Below are 20,498 nucleotides of genomic sequence, written 5' to 3' on the forward strand. Positions count from 1 at the left end.
TTATATTAACGGATAGAGGGACTACTTCTAAACTAATTCCTGTTAAAATGGCTTCCCTCGACAACCTGACCACGTAGCCACAGCCAGAAAAATTTCGACATTTTTAAATCGTGTTATGTCCTGAATTGTACAATATTTGAAAAATTTTATTTTCACCATCCGCGGCGTAACTTGGACTCCTCTGTAATACACAGGTAGACAGGTATCGTGCAACAAAACAATAATGCCTGATCAACCTGCAGTCTAAGCTTTACAACGATACCAAACTTGCTGTACCAGTCTCACAACAAGTATCTGTTACGACATTTTGTTTGCTGCAAGGTACGAAATTTTCAATTTATCATCTATCTTCAAGTTCTTTAGAATTAGTGGAATTGTTATCTATTCTTCATAAATAAGTGGTTTAAGTTATTTGAAGCAATTTTTACATTAATTACGTGTATCTGGAGTCGGTTAAAGCTGATTTCCACATATTTTTGTGGTAACTTTCCTCTAACGGCTATAGCTAAGTCTGTTTTTTAAAGTGTAAACGGAAAGGAAACGTAGTGCTTTTTTCGTAAGTGGAAATCAAGACTAAGTAATTTATTTTTTATTTATTGGTGACTATCGAATCATCGAAAATTCAAATTCTGGAGCGCATTTTTACGTTACGTATCTATGGGACGTTGTCAGTGACGATATATCTTCTCCTATTTCCGAATTTTTCAGCACATTTTCTTCCATTTTGAAACACAGCCAACATTTCAAGATTTCGCTATCAAGTCGTCAAATAGCATTTTTCTCATCACCTCAGTTCAAGGGTTACCTTTATGACTACGATATGAGGATGAAGAGTGAAAATAGATGAGTGGTTATGGTACGATAGTGATGCAGTGGTGCATACAATATTTATTTATTTATGATGCCATATACTATTATATCTTTCATAACAGAATAATAAATCGGCTGATTAACTGATGCTTCCTTTTTTACGTTGCTGTGAAATTAATAAGAGCTGACTCAGCTATAATATGATAGCTAGTGTTAAGGGCAAAGGTAACTCGAAATTGTTCTAGCCGCACTCTTAAGGGTTCATTCATTTCCTGGTACATCTCTTTTCTGACTGTCGTCTGATTTTACTTTTCATTTTCGAGTAAAAAGAGTAGAGAGCCAGCAGCGCCATTCTGCGTATTCTACCATAGAGTGTAACTCTCTGTATTCTATTGATGATAAATGATTATTTTCTTCGTTGCATCTGTCAAAAGACATTGCTTGCAGTTACCAATCTGCGATTCGTTTACACCAGTGCTATAAAAAAAATAACCAAACGTTGCTACATTCTTGGACATTTTTCTTAAATAAAAGTCATAGAACCACAACATGCTCAATCGCATATGGTTTTCCTGTCTCATTTCACTAGTTGTTGCTGATCTTCGTGTGGTAATTACATTTTTTCATGGACAATTACAAAGAACGCGATCATAACCTAACTTTTATGCAGCCGAAAAGTAGTGGTGTCATCGTGAACCCATTCTACGATCCGAAGGATGATGCGAATGACATCAAAAAAACCGATCCCAACGAAATCTTACCGCCAACACATCAACAGCTAGCTGAAACGTTGAATCTACGGAATATCATAAATACTGCCGTCCGTAACAATGCTTATTTCGTTGGAGGTGATTCACCGATGACATCGCCGAAACCCTTTCAGTGGTTTGCCAATTTGTTAGGAACAAAGTCTGGTAAAAATGTTGGCAGCAGTAATATCGATAAAACTGAAGAGTTAGGAATGGGAACTGTGGCTGATGCAACGGATGTGAGTGGTACTGCTAATGTATCGAATAAGGAAGCTGGTGCCATTCAGAGTAATGTGATCGACAGTGTAATAATGTCGAGGCTGGAGAGCAAACCGTTTACTATTTCGCAGAAAAAGGTGCAACGGGAACAGTTGGAGTTGATCTCCGTCGAAGAAGATTTAAACTTTGCGTACGGTGAAAATGTTCGATCGTGGATCACAATCGAAAGCAGGACAAACAATGTAAACGGACTGATTGGCATCAGTAACAGTTCGTTGGTACTCATTAGAGTAGATCAGAGCGGAACGTACGAATTGGTCGAAGAATTGGATCTGAAAATTGGCATTCGTTGTTTCACAAATTATGAGCATTGGAATCAAACATCGAAGTCAGTTCACAGCATTGTCATAGTGGAAATGGAAGGCCAGTTACTATTTGTATCGACCAGAAATGATTTAAGCGGATGGGACGTTGTGTGGCAGTGGACCATTCACACCAAGCTTGATTCGCTTATCCATTTCAAGCATGAGTCATCGCATATGCTATTGATGGTAAACTCTCCGTTTGGACAAAATTCTGGAGTATCAGCGGACATGTACAAATTTGATTTACAGTCACGTAACACCTGGCTAGTCCAGAAAATTCCATTGAATCATCCGTGCAAAAGTGTCGCAATCATTAACACTTACCGTGATCTGATCTTGTGTTTCGCTCAAAGCAACACCGTCGACCTATTTAAAAGTGATCAGCACGCAGATTCTCAGTCATTCGAATACTTCTCGTCTATCGAAGCGAATAGTGTGCAACGGATTTCCGGCTTCCAAATGGGAGGGTTTTCATATCTGGCAACGACCGGACTCGAACCGAAAATATTTCGCTATCATCGTGGCAGTTTCGTTGCGCAGACCATATTGTCACGGTCCTGGGGATTGGTTGAAGCATTTTTTCCCATACCAGCACGCACTTATCGGGACGATTTGATTTTACTCGTTCAACATCGTATCATGATGGGAACGCATACGGTGGCAGTGGTGGAAGCTTTGATTTGGAATGGTGAATCGTTCGACGTATCCCTATCGGTTCCATGTCGAATTGGTAATGAAATATTGGATTTTGGCATGACTTGTTTGTTGGATTATGATCGTGATAGCGGTATCGATGGACTGTCGATCATTCAGGATGGAAATAGTATTTCCTTGATTGTGCCAAGGGTTGAAGCTCCTTCGTCGATGTTCCGGTTAACATTTCAGTTGAAGTCTTTCGATAGTCCTAGCTCAACGGTCACTAAAGATTTCCAGATATTTTCCAAGTCTATTGAAGCGACGACAAACTATCAGAATGACATTATGTCAATGGGTGCCGATGCACTATCACATGGACTCAATGCTGATCGAAACGATGTCAGTGCCATGTGGAATTTATCGATGGTGACTGCGGGTAGTCTGTCTGTCAATGACGGTGCTACGTGGAAAATTGCGGAAAATTTCTTTTTCGGAAATGAAAAGTGGACCAAAGATATGTCTAATGTGAATATTGTCGACTTGTCAAAAATTGTGCATGAGCTTCAAAGCGATGTCGACCGTCTGCAAAACGAATTCACAGAAACTAATACCGTTGAACATACGTCTGACTCACCGATCCATGTCGTACAAGTCGCACCGAATGGCAAATTTGACATCAACACTGCACGTGTAATCAAAGGTGAACGCCGTGTGAAAAGAACTGAAGGTAGCAACGATGGCCGCATCTACTTCGATGAACTTAATGTGAAGCACGTCCAGGTCGATTACATCAATGACATTCCAGTCAACGACATAATATTCATCCACGATGGAATTCTGAATGCTGTCGATTCGTTGATTGTGGAGGGCAACCTGGACGTTTTAAATGAAGTAGAAATTGCACCAGATGACATGGACAGGGTTGGTGAAAGTTTGGAGGATCAGCGGTCACTGGACAAATTGATACCGGCTGACAATGTGCAGTTGACTGGTGATTTGATCGTTGATTCGATAAATGGCGTGATATGGCAAGATTTCTTGCATCAAATAGTCATGAAAAATTTACCGAATTTTATGCCACTTTTAGTAGTGAATGGGGTACGTGTTACCACTGTGGATCTAATTGTACTCGTTTTCAAACTTTGGTCAATTTTCAGGATGTTTTGGCAATGGAACCTATTGAAGTGGGTTACTTGAATCAAATTTCATTTCTGGAAGAATTCTTGTGGATGCGTGGCTTGGACATTAGCAGTGTTACGGGTCAGAAAATCTTCAAAGGAACAATAAGTGAGCAACTGAATTTATTGTTTGAAAATACGTCACAAGATCTGTGCATCGAAAATTCAACAAGATTCCAATCACATTCTGATTTTCTATTGAATTTCCCTTTCAGCCGCTGACTCTGTAGATACGAGCGGACCCGTTGATGGAGTGTACACTCAAGAAACTATAACGTTAGGTGAAACGCAGCATATTAGAGGCTTAACCACTTTCACACAATTGGAAGTGACCGAAAACTTGGACGTGAGTCACTCAAAATCCGCTAAAATCAAAAATTTTCAACTGAATTTCTACCACTTAGGTGAACGGCACTATCAACGGCAAACATTTAGATGAATTCAAACCGAATCTTAGTCTCCAAGAATCGAATATCATCTTATCGGACTGCCTATTTCAAAACCTTCAAGTTCAGGGACCGATTATCATATCCAACTACTGTAACGGTGTCATTTTGGACGATATCTTTGCGGATGTTGTGTACAAGTCCAGTCCGAAAGCAACCATTTCGTCGTTCAAAACGTTTGAGTCCGTGGAATCGGTGGTTGAGTTAACATCGAATTTGATGAATAACATCCCGGTGGACAATTACATGACCGCTGATACAGTACAAGACATCCACTTTGATAAGCTTGTTGGCAACGTGATGTTTCGAGAGCTGTACACCAATGGGCTGTTCGGCTTCATCAATGTCACCGAACTCGACCGTAATTCGATAAAATTGACAGGCGAGCAATATACAGAGGCCGAGCTAATATTCGACGGTGCGGATGAAATCAATTTTGTCGCTGAGGTCGTTGAAATCCAAAGTTCCTTCAATGGGCTGTCCACGAACGATATGATCGTAGTAGATGAATCTTTGGTAATCGATGGGAATTTCATCGTCAACTCAGCGATCATAAATGATGCTGTAATTGACGGTGACGTTAACGGCAACGGGGTGATCAATGGATTAAGCCTAGCTGAATTCGATGCAGTTCGATTGAGCAGAAGTCGAGCTCAGGATATTACGTCGTCGTACTTCATCGAAAATGTGTTAATCGAGGGTGACATCGTTGCTGAATACGTAAATGGCGTCAACATAATGGACTTGACGAAGCACATAAGCCACGTCACAAATTTACTGGAATTTTTGTCGTCCACTGATGTCAAAGTGACGAATTTGATTGTCGATGGCAATGTATCGGTTCAGACAATAAACGGGCACGATTTCAATTCGATCAAAGACAATGCCATTTGGTTGAATCGACCGAATATTGTCGTTGGAGAACTGCAATTTCTGGATGCATTTGAAATTAGCCAAGGCATCATCGTCAACAATGTGAACAACGAAATTTTCCAGAATTTCATCGATGGCCTTGTCGTCAAAACGGATGAGAATATCGAATTCGTCGGTAGAAAAGTATTCCAAAATGAATTTCATGTCGACCAGGACATTCAAATTGCCACGGTGAATGGAATTCCAATCGAACGAATTTGGACGAAAAGTCCCACGGCTTCGTTTACCGGTTCGGTTAATATTTTCGGAGATCTATTCGTTGAGCATATGAATCTTCAAGGCTATGCGAATTCGGTTAATTGGCGTAATATCGAGTACAACTATCAATTCGACGCTGAACGAGGTAGCCACATATTAAAGAACAACGTTCGCTTTACCGCTCCAACAAACATAAACCATCTACACATCCAACACGGTCTGAATGCTGTGGAAAACATAACCGATTTTCTAGCGCTTGTCATTCGAAAAAATCATGCCGGACCCGTAACCGGTACGAAGTTGTTCCAAAATTCCGTAATTTTCATGAACCATCTGCAAGCGGCCGCATTCGATACGGTGGACATTCCTTTACTGTTCGAAAATTTGGTCATAAACGATGTAAACGAGAGAGCCGTTATCTTTGGTGATGTTGCGTTCGACAATGACGTGACCGCTTCACATATACAGGCTTCCGGTAGTATTCTATCTCACACACTGATGGAATGCAAAATAGCTGAATGGAAAGAAAATGCGCTCAGCACCAATGAACCAGTGAAAGTCTTTCAGCAGCTCATCTTTCCAGCTGAAACATTGCGAACGAATAATGTTGAGGTTCAATTTGTGAACGGCAATCCAATGGCAACGATTTTCACACTGAACTCGGATCAGACTTTCGAGAACTCCGTACAGTCCGATACGGTTTCGTTGAGCAAAATCAACGTCGATGGTTTGGTGAATGGTTACGATATGAAAACGTTGCGTGACAATTCGGTGTTGGTAACTGGTGACAATTACATCACAGCCCCGACAACCCTACAAACTGCTCGTGTACTCAGCGTGCTTCAAACTGTGGACACAATCAATGGAAAAAATCTGAACAACATTGCCACGCTACACGAAGATCTGCGTATTTATGGTCCATTATCGTTCCGATCGATAACCGCTAGAAACCTCAACACCAAAGACACAATATCCGGCATCGATTTCGATTACTGGTATGCGAATGCATTATGGAAATCTCAGCGTGAGAATCAGATAGTTCGAGGAAAGTGGACCGTCACAGAGGGAATAATCCGTGGACCAGTTACAGGTGCCGGAATATTAAATGGAATCCGGATTGATCAACTGGCTGGTCAAATAGGTGCTTACCAGTCGAATGTATTGAATAATTTCGAGATCTTTCGTCAAGGCTACATTGAAAACTGTCACAAAATGGAAAATTTAATCCACCAAACGCGCACGCTTCCATATTTCTTAACGTATTTCGAGGAATCGTTTTCGTTGCGAGTGCATTCGGTATTGAATTCGGTGCACTTTTTCGTAGCCAACGATCAGAGCTACGCCGTCATAAATCTAGCATGTCTAACCGTTTTGTACGCTTGGAACAGGAATACGGAAAATTATGAAAAAATCTTCGAAACCGAAACTGGAAATGTCGACGCCTGGTTGGATATGACCGATGAAACGAATTTGCTGCACTTGATTAGCAACACCGAAACCGATTATTCAAACTGTCCAACATCAGGATTAAATATCTGGAAATTTGACGGCACTTCCTTATTACATGTGTCCAAAATAGCCGACTCGAGCAAGTTTGCTCTGTTGCACAGTAGCAAACTCCATCCTCAACGGTTTCTAGCGATGACCAAAGATGCTGGTGTCGTCAACGAATTTGATTTACAAAGTAATTTGGTCGAACAATGGCATCTACCCGTGGGAGACCAACCTTTCCGTTTTCTGCCTGAAAATGCCAATCTTGGCATCGCATTGAGTGATGGTAAACAACTTTCCAGTTTATCGTATGCAACAGCCACCGACCATCGAAAGCAAAGATCAACTCGTCCATTAAACGATGCAGTGGAGTTGAAACGATTTGTGCGCTGTCCATTCTTGGATGAAACAGTGGAGAATGCCACGGCTAAGTGTAAATTGTGGCACCAAGCAACCTTGAAGGCTCTCGTTAATATTGGTCCGTACAAACAAGTGGACGTCGCTACTCAAAATCGACTGTTGAGTGATGTTAATATGACTAATACACTACTCGGTAAATCGCCGTTCAAACTTAAAGCCATCCCTCCTGAAAATGGTCAACTGCAGTATCCCAAATTTGTACAGTCATTCACTAAAAACGGCCAATCGTCCACTGGATATCTGCAGCAGATGCTCATGACACAGAAAAGTCAACCCAGAAACGAGAACGAGAACTCTACAGCCGATAGTGGACCACTTCAAAATCCTAAAATCGTACAGTCATCCGCTGAAAGCGTTAAATCTTCGAACAGTAATGCCGATCAATTGCTAGCAATTAAAATGAATCGACCTGGAAACGAAAACGAGCCATTCCAAAATGGTAAAGTCGTGCAGATGTCAACTCAAAATCAGGAGTCCGCGAACAGTGATAGGCCACCATTACTGCCAGCCGCGAACAGTAACTCAGTAAACGATAACAAACCATTGAATTCGTCCGCACGGGATGCATTTGGCGACATTGAAAAGGTTACCATCGAAATAGCGGACCAGTTAATCGACTCTCTAATCGACGTTGAAACAGCAGCCGAAGATATTGATTTCGACGATAGCTTGGTCGGTATGTCGTTGAAGAATGGAAGTGAAACCGAATCGGATGCGATATTGACTCACACAAATACCAGTGAGCCGTCATCGACGAGAGATATGTTTGGCGACATCGAAGCGAAAACCATCAAATTAGCTGACAAGGTTATTGATGCTGTTGTGAACTTCAAAGACACTGCAAAGAAGAGTCAGGCGAAATTCCATCATATGTTCAAAGTGAAACCTTTGATAGGCGGTGATCATTACAGAAAAATGGGAAATTATTCAGGTGGCCAGGAAAACACAAATTTACCAAAAATTCCACAAGTTTTCTATGCAACAAATGGAACGGGTTTGCATGCCCCACAATCCCCTATTTTGAATGAAACCGACGGAACAGCCACTAATTTGGTCACAGATACGACTAGTGCACCTACGGAAAAGCTAATAGATCCCGCAGCTGTCAATGAAGAGCAATTCAGTCAAGAGAATGTTGGCGAAGAAGAAGCACAAATTTCGAAAGAAATTTCCAGTGAAGGCATTGCAACCGCTGAAAACCTAAATTTCCCGAACCATCCAGCTGAAGAAATTGTAGCAATTACTGTGGGCGAAAATGCAAAGCACTTGGTCGCCGTGTCTTCGTTGAGAGAACATACCATCCAAGGGAAACACGATTTGATTCGGGTAAGACGAACAATTTTCTTTGGTGTGAGTCACAGTATGACCGACCCTATCGTTCCAGATCTACGAAGACATCATCGAAGGCAATCTATTCCAGACGTTAGTCTGCCATCGCCCGAAAAGTTTGACCGTCTTAAACGTACGAGATGACACCATTTTAGCTTTCGTTGAAAATGATGCCGAAGTTCAGGTTTGTCAATTCTTTAAAAGGGTTTTTCTTTGATTTAAGCGATTTAAGTCTACAATTCCCGATCATTTTTCGTTTGTTTATCCAGATTTTTGTGTACCGTGGCATTCAAGGATTTGTCAAGTTTACCAGTTTCGAATTGCCTTCCGTCATCTCAAAGCTTACGGCAATTCAATTACCGGTCGGTAATCCGTTTGAATGTAACAGATCCTTTTTGGTGGCTACGATGAAGAAGGAGATTCGTTTCATCGAAGCGAAAGCATGTGGCTATTGTGGTGTTAATGTTGAGTTGACTTGTGAAATGAAATGAGTTCGAAAAATCAGGGAAAAAAATTCTTTTGCAAAAAGAAGATTCGTTGTTCTAAATATGAAAGTTTGTCGATGATTAAATTGTATTTTACAATCAGTGTCTGGTTTTTCAATCTTTTCCATCTACTAAAACGATCTGCAAAAAAAAACCGTTTTGCGATGCTGAGGTCGACAATAATGCTGTGTTTGCCATTGTAGTTCGATTTGTAGCTTACGTTGAACAAAGGAAAATGCAGCATAATTGTCGACTTCAGCATCGCAAAACGGCTTGTGTGTTTTCGCTCTATAATAACAGATCTATCATCAACGGTTTCCAGCCCACCAAACACACACACATTATTTTGCACATCACATGGGTAAATGTTCACAATTTCTTTTCTACCCTCAAGCCGAATGGAAAATTTCTAATTATAAACTAAACTCACAATGTGTCAGCTTTGCAGCCTGTCATTATGGCATCAATCCACATTACCCCCGTATCTCAGAAAAATTTCCAACTAAATAAAGAATGAAAACAGAAATCTAAGATAACGGCAAAGATTAAAGATTGAGTTAAACTTCCTGATTTTATTAACAACAAGTTGATGTGGAAAGGTTAAATTTATGTTAATTTTCCGTTGATGGGGCTGAACGTGACACTGAAATGTAAATTAATCTTGAACTAATTAAGAAATAAGAATAAAATTTGATACAAAGTGAAACAGCCTCGAAGGGGATGTTCACAAATGTTGTTCCGCAAAATTATTCCATTGTGGGACCGCATGGGTTCTGTTGAGGTTTGGAGTGATAACACAGCACGACTACAATACAGCTAATATTTATACCTTTACAAGTTGCGTGGCCGTTGGTAGGGTTTTGAAGTTGTCGTCTGTCGTCTTTCTAAAGAATAAAATTTTGCAGAAAGAATATGCCTAAAGGCCAACACACACTAGCATTTAGTGTCAGTTGGGAATATGATATTTCTATTGTTAAAACAGGCTTTAACCGATTTTAGCTGATTTAAACAATAGAAATATCGTATTCCCGATGACACTAGATGCTAATGTGTGTTGACCTTAAGATAATTCAAAAGTCAAGAGCTCAAAACCATTTCAATATTTTTGTTTAGACTTAAATTAAACTCAAGTTTCTTTCAAATCATATCATGTCAGGGGTTGTTCATAAAGTATGTCACGCGTGCGAAGAAAATGTGATAGAAAGAGATGAAAGTAGTCGTCACGAGTGACATACTCAATGAAAAACATGAAACTTTAATTAACCTATTACGGAGACTACAGTAATAAACGACAAACTAAGTGCTGGATTACCATCATGGCTAACATGGGCTAAGCCCACTGGCGCCGGGGAAAAATTGAGCTGCACTCCTATCTGCCATATCACTCCATAACACACCATAACACACCATAACACACCATAAAACCATAATGAGACCCTGGACGAGCTCTCACTTCATAGAAAAAACACGTCCAAAATAATGAAGTAGTAGATTCGCAATAAATCTCTTGAAAATCTTAGATTTGATATCAAGTCTGATGTGCTTGCCTTCTGTGAAAGGTTATTTTTGGGCAAAGAGTCAGCATAGTAAATGGACATCATCAAACATCATTATGTCAACATTAGTCTCGTCTATGTTGAGTGACGACACTTTACGTTAAAATAACCACTCAGATTAAATACAAATCACACTTAAACCATGTGATACAAGAACATCGGTTTGTGCTTTAGTCTTGTTTAAATGACTACAAGCTCTTAAATTAAAAGAACTGTGAGTGTTGTTGTTGAATGTCGTTGACTATATATGTTGTATTTCATTTTGAAGCTCAACCAATAAATGCCCCTCGCTCCACGAAATCCAAATGGTTTTTACTGTATCTCACAAGAGACAACCAGACACCATAAATATATTTGTTTGCCTAAATTATATTTTGCCCGCCCTTCAATGTTATGGAGAGTGTAACTGTCGTCAAAACATAAAACTTGCAGAATAGCAATACGCTTTAAATGTAAAAGATTTTATAATTAAACCTTCTTCGGATCTGGGGAATTAGGACAAGACATTTTATTTGCCAATTCCAGTTTGAATCAGTATCACTCCGGAATTTTATTAGTTTTATTTAAATTAGTATTTTTGATGATTATGGTATACACAGCGCTTGTGTGAATTGTTTGAGCTGATAAATAAATTTGGATATGGGGGATGATACCGTAAAGGGAATAATGACAATAATTAAAGAGTTGGACATTTTGCTGTGTGCGTTCGGTGAGGATCCGAATAAAATATGAAGTCATGTTTCGAATACCTAAGTTAAGTATATATTATTATAGCTCGATCGAATTTTACTCGTTGCTTTTATGTAGGTGAAGGAGTCCGGAAGAGGCACAAAAATTGGGCTATCATCTGTTATCGATAACGACTTCAGTTCAGTAATAAATGACAAGTTGTGGTCAATGCTTTCTTATATAGCAATATCAATAAGCAAGTGTTAAAAAATTATTGCTTTTATTTTAAGATAAGCGAAAAAAAAGACTGCTCAAATTGCACAGCCAGTAAAAAATCGATCTTTTCAAAAACAGAAATTACAATAAATAAAAATCGTCCACTCTGTTTCTTCCCAACGTTCCAAGAATGCATGCTGCGTTTCCCCTTTGAATAGCAATTGAAATTCTTTGCAACAAGTAGTCTGTTGAACGCTTTTCCCCTGATGCTTTTTTCATCAATGATCCTAATTTCATGACAAATTTCTTTGTTTCTGGACCCATACAACCTAAAGATTCAAAAGCAAGCGGGGTGAATAAATAATTTTCTTTAAGTTTTCTATAATGATTATGTTTTAATCTCTCCGCTTTCTCTGCAATTGACCGCGCTTTTTTAGAAGTTTCATTAATGTACGAAGGAGCCAACGTATCACGCACCGTCACATCCCATAAAAGCGATTTACCATGACTCCAAGGAATCAGAGTCATACCATCAGGTCTTTTACCGTCATCTCTAGAAATTCCTGGCGGTTGCAACAAAGTTGGAAAATCTGCAGCAGAAAAACCATAAGAAAACTCTCTGTTAACGGAATCATGCCGCGACGTTATCCCTGTCTTAAGCTTGCACGACAAGCCATGCAAACCATCCTTTTTAACTAACTCACCACAGACACACCTATACTCCTCGCACAATTGGGATCCTAAACGCAGACCAACAGCAATTCTTGCAGCATTGTTATCTAATAGTAAACCTAGCTGACTCGACGGGACAACCTGCAGCCACTTTGAAGATTCTTTAGTAGATGACGCAAGCAGTCTCGCACGATCAACAGATTCACTAGATTCAAACATACCGCTAAACTTGCTATTGACCAACGGAAGGTCCCAATTCCTCTGTACCTTCCTCTTATCATCACTATCTGGAACAAACTCACTAGGAACTGAACCTACTAATCCCAAAAAACTATCATCGATCACCTTAATATTAAACCTCTTTAAAATCTCATCAGACAAACCGGACGTCGAATAAACAGACGACAGATACGCTGGAAGTGCCAATTCCTCAACTTTCCTAATACCTAATCCACCGAGAGCTAACGGCAGGGTAGCCTGATCCCAAGAAAAATCTAACAACCTAACATTAGTAATCGCCTCAAGAGTCGTACGAAAAACCTCATCTACATCCTTCAAATAACCGCTCAAAGAAAACGCCTTCGAAGTACGCAACAAATAGCTAAACCTACAGCTTCCTAAAGACTTCCTAAAAACGCACAAAGCCGGATGGACATCCATCAACTTCAAACGCTCACACATCACCTTTATTTCTTCAATCTTAGAAGAAAACACCTTCTCTAAACCTGACTCAAAAATCGGAGAACCTAAAATCTCAAGGGATGACTCATCAACTTCCTTGATCCCAGGCAACAGAGCTGATATCTCAGCATACATGTTAGCCTTATCCTCTTCAGTAGCGTTAACAAAAAAAACCTCACACTTCTTCGCATTCAGCGGCAAACCTGACAAAACACAAAAGTCTAACACTTTCCTAATATCTTCCATCACCACAGAAAGAACATCACCAACTGAACCATCATCTAAATACCAACCATTCAGTCTTGACAAAAGAGAATGCGTCATTCTCATAATGCCAATACAAAAACCAGGTGGACCCAATGGATCACCCTGTTGAAACCCCCTCTTCGACAACAACGTCTCATCAAGATAATACAAATTAGAAAAAAGCCTATAAGACTGCTGCAACAAAGGAAGCAGCTCCGGGCAGATATCCTCAACTTCGCCTAGCATAAACTTCCTAAAAACCATATTAAAAGCATTACCAAAATCAAACTTAACCAAAGCCATCGGCTTGTCATGCTTAGCCGTACAAAAACTACGTACCGCATGAACTAAAGCTTCAGCACCTCCCTTCACACCAAATCCTAACTGAATTGGCTTCAATTTCCGCACTAAATTATCCCTGACATTATAACACGCGACCTTACTCGCCAAACGTCTCCAAACAACACCCAAAGTGTTAAAAATGATGTAATAGATTCGAAATCAATCTCTTGAAAATATACCCAACGAGAAATTCGTTATAATAACATTGGTATGAGAAGTTATTCATGTAATACAAATAAAACGGCGAAACATTACCGCTACATATGTGTGCTTTTTCTGGTATAAATGCAAGAAACAAACTAATTTGTTCACACATGGATCGATAATTCAATCTCTAAACACATTGTTTTCGGCTAAAATGTTTTGTTGGAAAATATATGCATTTATAGCAAGAGGTTTTTCATGCGAAATTTTCTGCGCTTGGCAGTGTTTATTGTTTTAAATGTAATATTTTGCACAAAAACCAGAGGAAATTCAATTTATTTGTTTGAAATATGAAGAGCGTTTGTTGGGTGTAATACAACTTAACGGATGGAGAGGTAGATGAACGTATTATTATCTGGATTTTTTGTATTGCTGGGTTTGGTGACGATAAGCCATTGAACGTATTGTAACAAAGTGACTATTCATACCGGGAATACTATGAGCTCAATCTTATTTTTCCATTTATAATTGGAGAATGTAGTGGTATCGCTCACCACACCATAATCCAAACTTAAAAAGCTTGGTTTTATGGAACAAATTCTTTAATTTTCTAAGAATTTTCTACTGCGCTTGAACAAGGGATGGCACCCTATGGAATAAGTAATTTTTCAGTTATCTCGGTGGCAAGCAGTAAAATAAATCTATTCGCAACGGAGTTGTTAATGTAGCAATAATTAATTAAATGAGGAAAGGAATAGTAAGTGAAAAACAAGTTGCATTTCAACTAAAAAATTATGAATGGAGAAATTAGTTTTTTAGTCGATTTTTTAATTGTTTTAGACTATCTGACGCCACTTGGCTTCAGCTTATGTATAAATGAATCTAATATTTTTGCTCCTTCGTTTTCTGGATTTTTAAATTTAATTCTCCTTACACATTAGGGATTCTTTTGAAGTTCAACTTCCGAAAAACGGATCTATTTTTGTGGGAGATGGTCTATATACCCACAAACGGACATGTAAATGATGTTTTCTTCACAAGGATCAAAATTTCCCAGTAACCACGAACGTAGCACTAAGTTCCATTTCAATACATTTTTCAGTGGTTTATTACGAAGTTACCAAGACACCGCTATATGTGTAGGGCACCCATGTATAGTATAGACATTTAATTTCTCAATCTCCAAACCTTGAAAATGAAAGAAAAATGGGGTAACGACTCCGGTTACAAGCCCTCTTAAGACCTGTTACGAGCCTACCAAATCTATTGTTCAGGGCTCGTAACGCATACATTGTTTCTTATGGTAAGAACTGAGGGGGCTCGTAACTGAAACATTGTTTCTTGTAAGAGGAAGCTCGTACCTGGCGGACGGCTTGTAATCGGAGTCGTTACTAGACCAATGCAAAATGATTAAAAATAGTTGACAGAAAATGTATGAACTATCTGTCAAATATTTTTCATGCATGATTTGCATGATGTAAACCTAATGTAAACGCTCATATTTCATGCCTTACTAACTAGCGTTAAAGGCGAGTACACAGGTCGCCAAAAAAGTATGAAAAATCAGAGTTTACATCAGGTTTACACTACGCATGAAAAAATGGCATTATAATTTCTGTCAAAAATTTATTGGGTACGTTTTCCAGACATTTTTCACCGACCTGTGTACTCAACTTAACAAGCATTAATATTGTCTTTTACTAAGTGTAATAACTTGTCTGCTGAAGACACAGCGAAAAAAAATAAATTTGTAAATTCAACTCTCTCATTCAGCAATTTCCCCATTGATAATATATCAAATTATGTGTCAATGTGACGACAAAACAAATTATTATATGCGATCTAATCGAAAAATAACAAAAATATTTCATTTCATTCAAGAAAATTACGCAGCCCTCCACCTAGATACGTGATGATGACATACGTGCCGAGAAAACTTAACTTTCACCCCAATGCGAGAAAGGAAGAAGAAGAAGAAGAACATAACCAACGGAAAAAAGAATAACAAACAGTAAGTAACATTATACCGTTACAAACTCCATTTGGATTTGTAGAGTAGGTGATATTATTATAATGTAATCGACGAGTCATAACAAGACCTTATTTAAGCTTTTTTAAGCATATATATACACTCGCAGCTATACGAAAAAAACAGAGTCAGTCCCATGCGGGGAATAAATGCAAAGTCTAATATGCCCTCGGCTGTTTTGATTTCGTTATTGAAACGCTTTATCATTATTATTCTATCTTTATCATCGTTCGAATCAATAAAGAATTGTTAATAAATCATAACGTTTGTGGATAGGTAAAGGAGACGTGTTGGTGTATATTTTGCTGTTGTGTACGTAGATCTGTAGCCAAGTGTATTGAATGGTTGTATCCTCAAAGAATACAAAACTCCTTCAATATTGCTGATACACGGAAATGACAACAGCAACAAAATTGTGTAAATGGATATCCTAAAGAGGGTTATATCCGCAAAAGTAGCCCCATTATGTCTTATCAACATTTTTTTTGCTACTTCTTTTTGGCTGACTTTTTTTTTGCTTTACTCGAATTTGCATCTTTACCATCGCACATCTTCGCTTTATTTTGTGAGAAAATTTATTCGCGTTATAAACGGTTATAATAAGTTTACTTCATTATGTGCTAAATGGCCGAAATATCTTTTATCGCCGGCTGTAGCGTTTATGTGTCGTTACTGTTGAAAAACATTTTTGTATGCGCTGTGCAAAATAACCGAGAGGTATGTAACTAAAGTTCTTTCCACTTGTTGGTAGCTTAAGCAAATTTGGAAATAAAAAGCGAGTTATATGGCACATTAAATTGCTCGGTTAAAATATTTTCAAATGATGAAATATGCAACACTTTTTTACTACCAGCGAAATTATGTCGAGAACGGATTCTTCGTTATCGCACTCGTCAGAGAGACTAAACACTGAGTTCACATAACTAGTGGCACTTGCGACGCGCACAGGTTTTTTAGATTTGTTGTGCCGTTTTTTGAAACAAATCTGCAAAAATATGTCTGTTCGACCGTACTAGTCATACTCAATTTTGAAAACTTTTTTCTTTTGTGACAATTTTAAGAGGTCAACCAAATTGCCTTCAGTTTACATAGCAACATCGAGAGGTGTGTTTTAACAGAAACTCTTTTTTTGTTCAGCCGAGGATGTATTAGGAAAATTGTCTTCTTCATTCTTTATGCTCGTGTCATGTTCATGTATAATTTATGGTCAAAATAGGTTACATGCTTTTGTTTTCCTTAGGGTTGAAAGTGGCATATTGCACACGAATAAAAGCGAAAAGTAGAGTTTTCGTGTGTTAATTGACCTCGGCTTCGCCTCGGATCAACAAAATTTACACGAGAACTTTATTTTTCAATTTTTATCCCTTGTCATGTAATAGTATGTAATAGAAACTGTTGTTGAGACGTCTGATTTGATATTGCAATTTCGTAGGGGCTTCGAGCAGTCGGCTTGGTATATTTTGTTTAAATTATTATTTTGAAGTGGAGCTAAACTGTATTCGCTTCGTTAACTACAGTTCCAACAATTCAACCAGGAAAGACATCTTTCCGAAAGTATCGCATTAAGTGGCATTTATGCATTTCAAAAGATGGAAATTATTGCTTCAGTATCGACTGTATTTTCCATCTAACGTGGTTTTGATTAATTGTCGAGAAATTATGGGAATTTGCAGAGATATAAATGAAATGTTTCGTTCCATGCACAATGCACATCCATCTATGATAAGAGGTAATCGACACGCGGATACACGATTAACCACATTATACCATTTTCATCATTCGAATCGTAAATTATGCAATTTTAGCATGGAGATAATATTTTAGACCAAAATATAATTTATTGCCAAATGTGCCAAAGCTTCATTTCATTGGTCGAACCGAAATATGATATGAATTTGCTGCTCTTTATTTGACTATGATTATAAATGGTGATTATAGTTTCAACAAAATTTATGTCTGCATAAACCCTCGCTGTAAACATTATAATGCGCAGCTGTGCTTAATCATACCGTATCATACAATTACAATCATTAAACCTGTATGCTCACTGTAGAATGAAGAATTAATCTAGCAAAATTACGAACATTTAACTAAGTCTGAGTGGCGTAAAACATATAGAGATCAGAGACTCTAACTCGATCCTTGTCCATTTATTTAAATTCATCTCTGATGTCTTATAGCAAACTAAATGTTAAGACTAATGAAGTACAAGATTTTATTTGAGTTTGCCGAAAATACTCAATTAGAAGCAGTAATATGTTCGATTGTTACTGTTGGTGATACGATACGATACAATACGATTCGAACTAGAAATGTAAGGTCTACCAATAACTTTCTTACAATTATGCAGAAGTCTAAAACTTTTTGAGCTTTACTTTGCAAACATCAGTTTTCTATAAATTTTTATTAACTATAAAACTGAATTTGGTCCTTCGCGGGTAATATACGTAATTTTAACAACTCAGCATCATTGGGGACAAATATTTGATGCTTCAGATGCCTATGTTGTGAAAGAAACATTGTATGCAAACCGCACATACACATTGTTGCACTGGGTTGCATAAATTCCTAAAATGTCTATTTTTTTGTGGGTTAAGGCTGGTTGTTCCAGTCACAAAAACATTGAAAAAACTAACATTTGTTGGAATCTCTGATTTCCGATTCGAAAATCACATAATTATAATGATCACATTTGACCCATAACTTGATGAATCACTGTTGTTCTATGGTTAGTCAAACCCGAATGAATTAAATTAATGCGCTCAAGGGAATTATTTATTTTTGATGTCTCGTCTTGTGTAAATAATATGAATGCGATACATTTGCCGATGGAATATAATGTTCACATTCACATCAGAGGCATAATTTAATTACATATTTTGCAAATTCACAGCCGAGTGTGTTGGTTGTTGTAATTGTTTCATTATATTATACAGCTTAGATGTTCCATATTATTCACATTAAATTATATTGTATGCCTAATATTCAATCTAACCAATATGATGGAGAATAAGCCGATGTCACCAATATAACACATTGTTCCCTATTCGAATTATAATTTGTGTAACATAATTAACAAACATTACACTAAAGCTCTAAATAACCGCTTCAAATAATCATTTACCAATGAGTTGTAACATACACACTTCAGGAAATTTACATAGAATTGCTGTGTAATATTTTGATATGATTGGTGGGTAGTGTCATTGGAACTACACCACATTTTGGAATTTTGTATTTATTATGGTAATTTTGCGATAATGAAATGACAAAATATATTTTTTTTTTGAATTAAAGCTTTGATCTTTTTGTGGTTCTGGATGATATCAACCATATCAACATACATTCTGTACATAGCTAAGATCAAAAACAATTAGTTTATCACTGTGCCTTTTATGATTTTTTTTCAATGTTAAGGTTCATCCACGTCGACCTTTTAGAAATAGCAAGCGTATCGCGATATGAACATTAAATCTGCTACTTCTTTTGTTTAAAATATAGTGTTTGATATCAAATTATTTACTTCATCAGACTTCTACTACTGAGCAGGAGCAATATAATAAGTGCTCGATGGATGTTAACGTCGTGGGCATGTGTTGTGTGCAATCACTTTGAAATAATGGAAAGGTTTGTGGTACTTGGTGGACTTAACATTTTTGAAGATGATTCTTATCCTTGCGACTTAGTCAAGAAGCAGGAACTGTTTCAATTGGGACAATTCGATTATGATATTGCCCTGGTCAGAACAAGTTCAACCGATTCCATACTACAAAGGCTCAATAGAAAGTGCCATAACTGATGCTGTGTCGATTGGATGGGGTTCAGTTTGGGTAATTTGCTGTTTTTAATTGCTTTATCATTCAGTAAGAAATTCTCATGATTTTCTAGAATTATGAAGGTATCGCTCAACCCTTAACTTATACAAGAGTAACCGTTCGTCCTACAACCCGATGCGAACCGATACGCAGGGATTTTTTAGCACCGTTTTTCCCATCTACTGTTATCTGTGGACTGTATCCATCTTGACGAGGTGTTCGTGTTGACTTTGGAGTACCTTTAGCAACACTGGACAGCAGAATTTTATTAGGGATCTATGCTGGCTATTGCAATGATGGTATTGATCGACCAGATCTGTATACTGGAACCGCAGACCTAGCTGATTGGATCTTTCAGAATTCTAATGTTGATGGTATTGTAAATGTAGCAGATGTAGCTTGTAAAAAGAGTTTTCCTAATGAATAAGTTAAATGTTCTAATATTTTTAGACTATCAACAACGCACTGCTCCTAGCATGAACACTACTTTGACAAACGTCGAATTTGGAGGCTTTTGTGATGAGAACTACCGCTTAAGATTGATTGTATTGTGTGTTTGAACTCACACAACTAAAACAAGTCACCTATCTTCACGAAAGAAACGCAGTGCCTACTGTGACTTCATCAGCCTCCAAATATTTCTTATGTTCATGCTAGGAGCAGTGCGTTGCTATCAAGCAATCAATAAAACTAAATTGTTTCATTGTAAATTCTGCACAATAGTTCTTGGTCATAAACCACTACAAAACGGGACATTTTCGTGAAGAGATAGCATACATAACAATGTCGTCGCTACTGTTTGGCGATTATGGTGAAAGCCTCATACGAACAAGTTCGAGCTGGTCATGGACAATATAATGTTCGGTCAT

General features: G+C 38.0%; 1 protein-coding gene across 3 annotated transcripts; it reads left to right on the plus strand.

Annotated features, from left to right (window-relative positions):
• The first annotated feature begins 1,241 nt into the window (after positions 1-1,241).
• LOC119079605 lies at positions 1,242-9,362 on the plus strand. 3 transcript variants are annotated; one of them, XR_005088195.1, is made up of 8 exons: positions 1,242-1,419; positions 1,481-3,877; positions 3,937-4,066; positions 4,173-4,303; positions 4,362-7,858; positions 7,909-8,771; positions 8,830-8,958; positions 9,044-9,362. XR_005088195.1 is itself a non-coding variant. In XM_037187596.1 (7 exons), the coding sequence occupies exons 1-7, from the start codon at positions 1,360-1,362 to the stop codon at positions 9,263-9,265; spliced, it is 7,479 nt and encodes a 2,492-aa protein (XP_037043491.1). In that variant the 5' UTR covers positions 1,242-1,359; the 3' UTR covers positions 9,266-9,362. The 3 variants fall into 3 exon arrangements, 2 of the variants coding, with proteins under 2 accessions (XP_037043491.1, XP_037043493.1); XM_037187596.1 differs by having other exon boundaries at positions 4,362-8,771; XM_037187598.1 differs by lacking the exons at positions 8,830-8,958; positions 9,044-9,362 and having other exon boundaries at positions 4,362-8,122; positions 8,331-8,471.
• Positions 9,363-20,498: the final 11,136 nt, after the last annotated feature.

Source organism: Bradysia coprophila, unplaced genomic scaffold, assembly GCF_014529535.1.
Source record: "Bradysia coprophila strain Holo2 unplaced genomic scaffold, BU_Bcop_v1 contig_324, whole genome shotgun sequence".
Classification (NCBI taxonomy): domain Eukaryota; kingdom Metazoa; phylum Arthropoda; class Insecta; order Diptera; family Sciaridae; genus Bradysia; species Bradysia coprophila.

Excerpts from the sequence above, each read along its gene's own strand:
- LOC119079605 (XM_037187596.1), top strand. The coding sequence starts at position 1,360 with ATGCTCAATCGCATATGGTTTTCCTGTCTCATTTCACTAGTTGTTGCT. Across the intron at positions 3,878-3,936 it reads CACTTTTAGTAGTGAATGGG|GATGTTTTGGCAATGGAACC; the intron begins GTACGTGTTACC and ends GTCAATTTTCAG. Across the intron at positions 4,067-4,172 it reads AATCTTCAAAGGAACAATAA|CCGCTGACTCTGTAGATACG; the intron begins GTGAGCAACTGA and ends TTTCCCTTTCAG.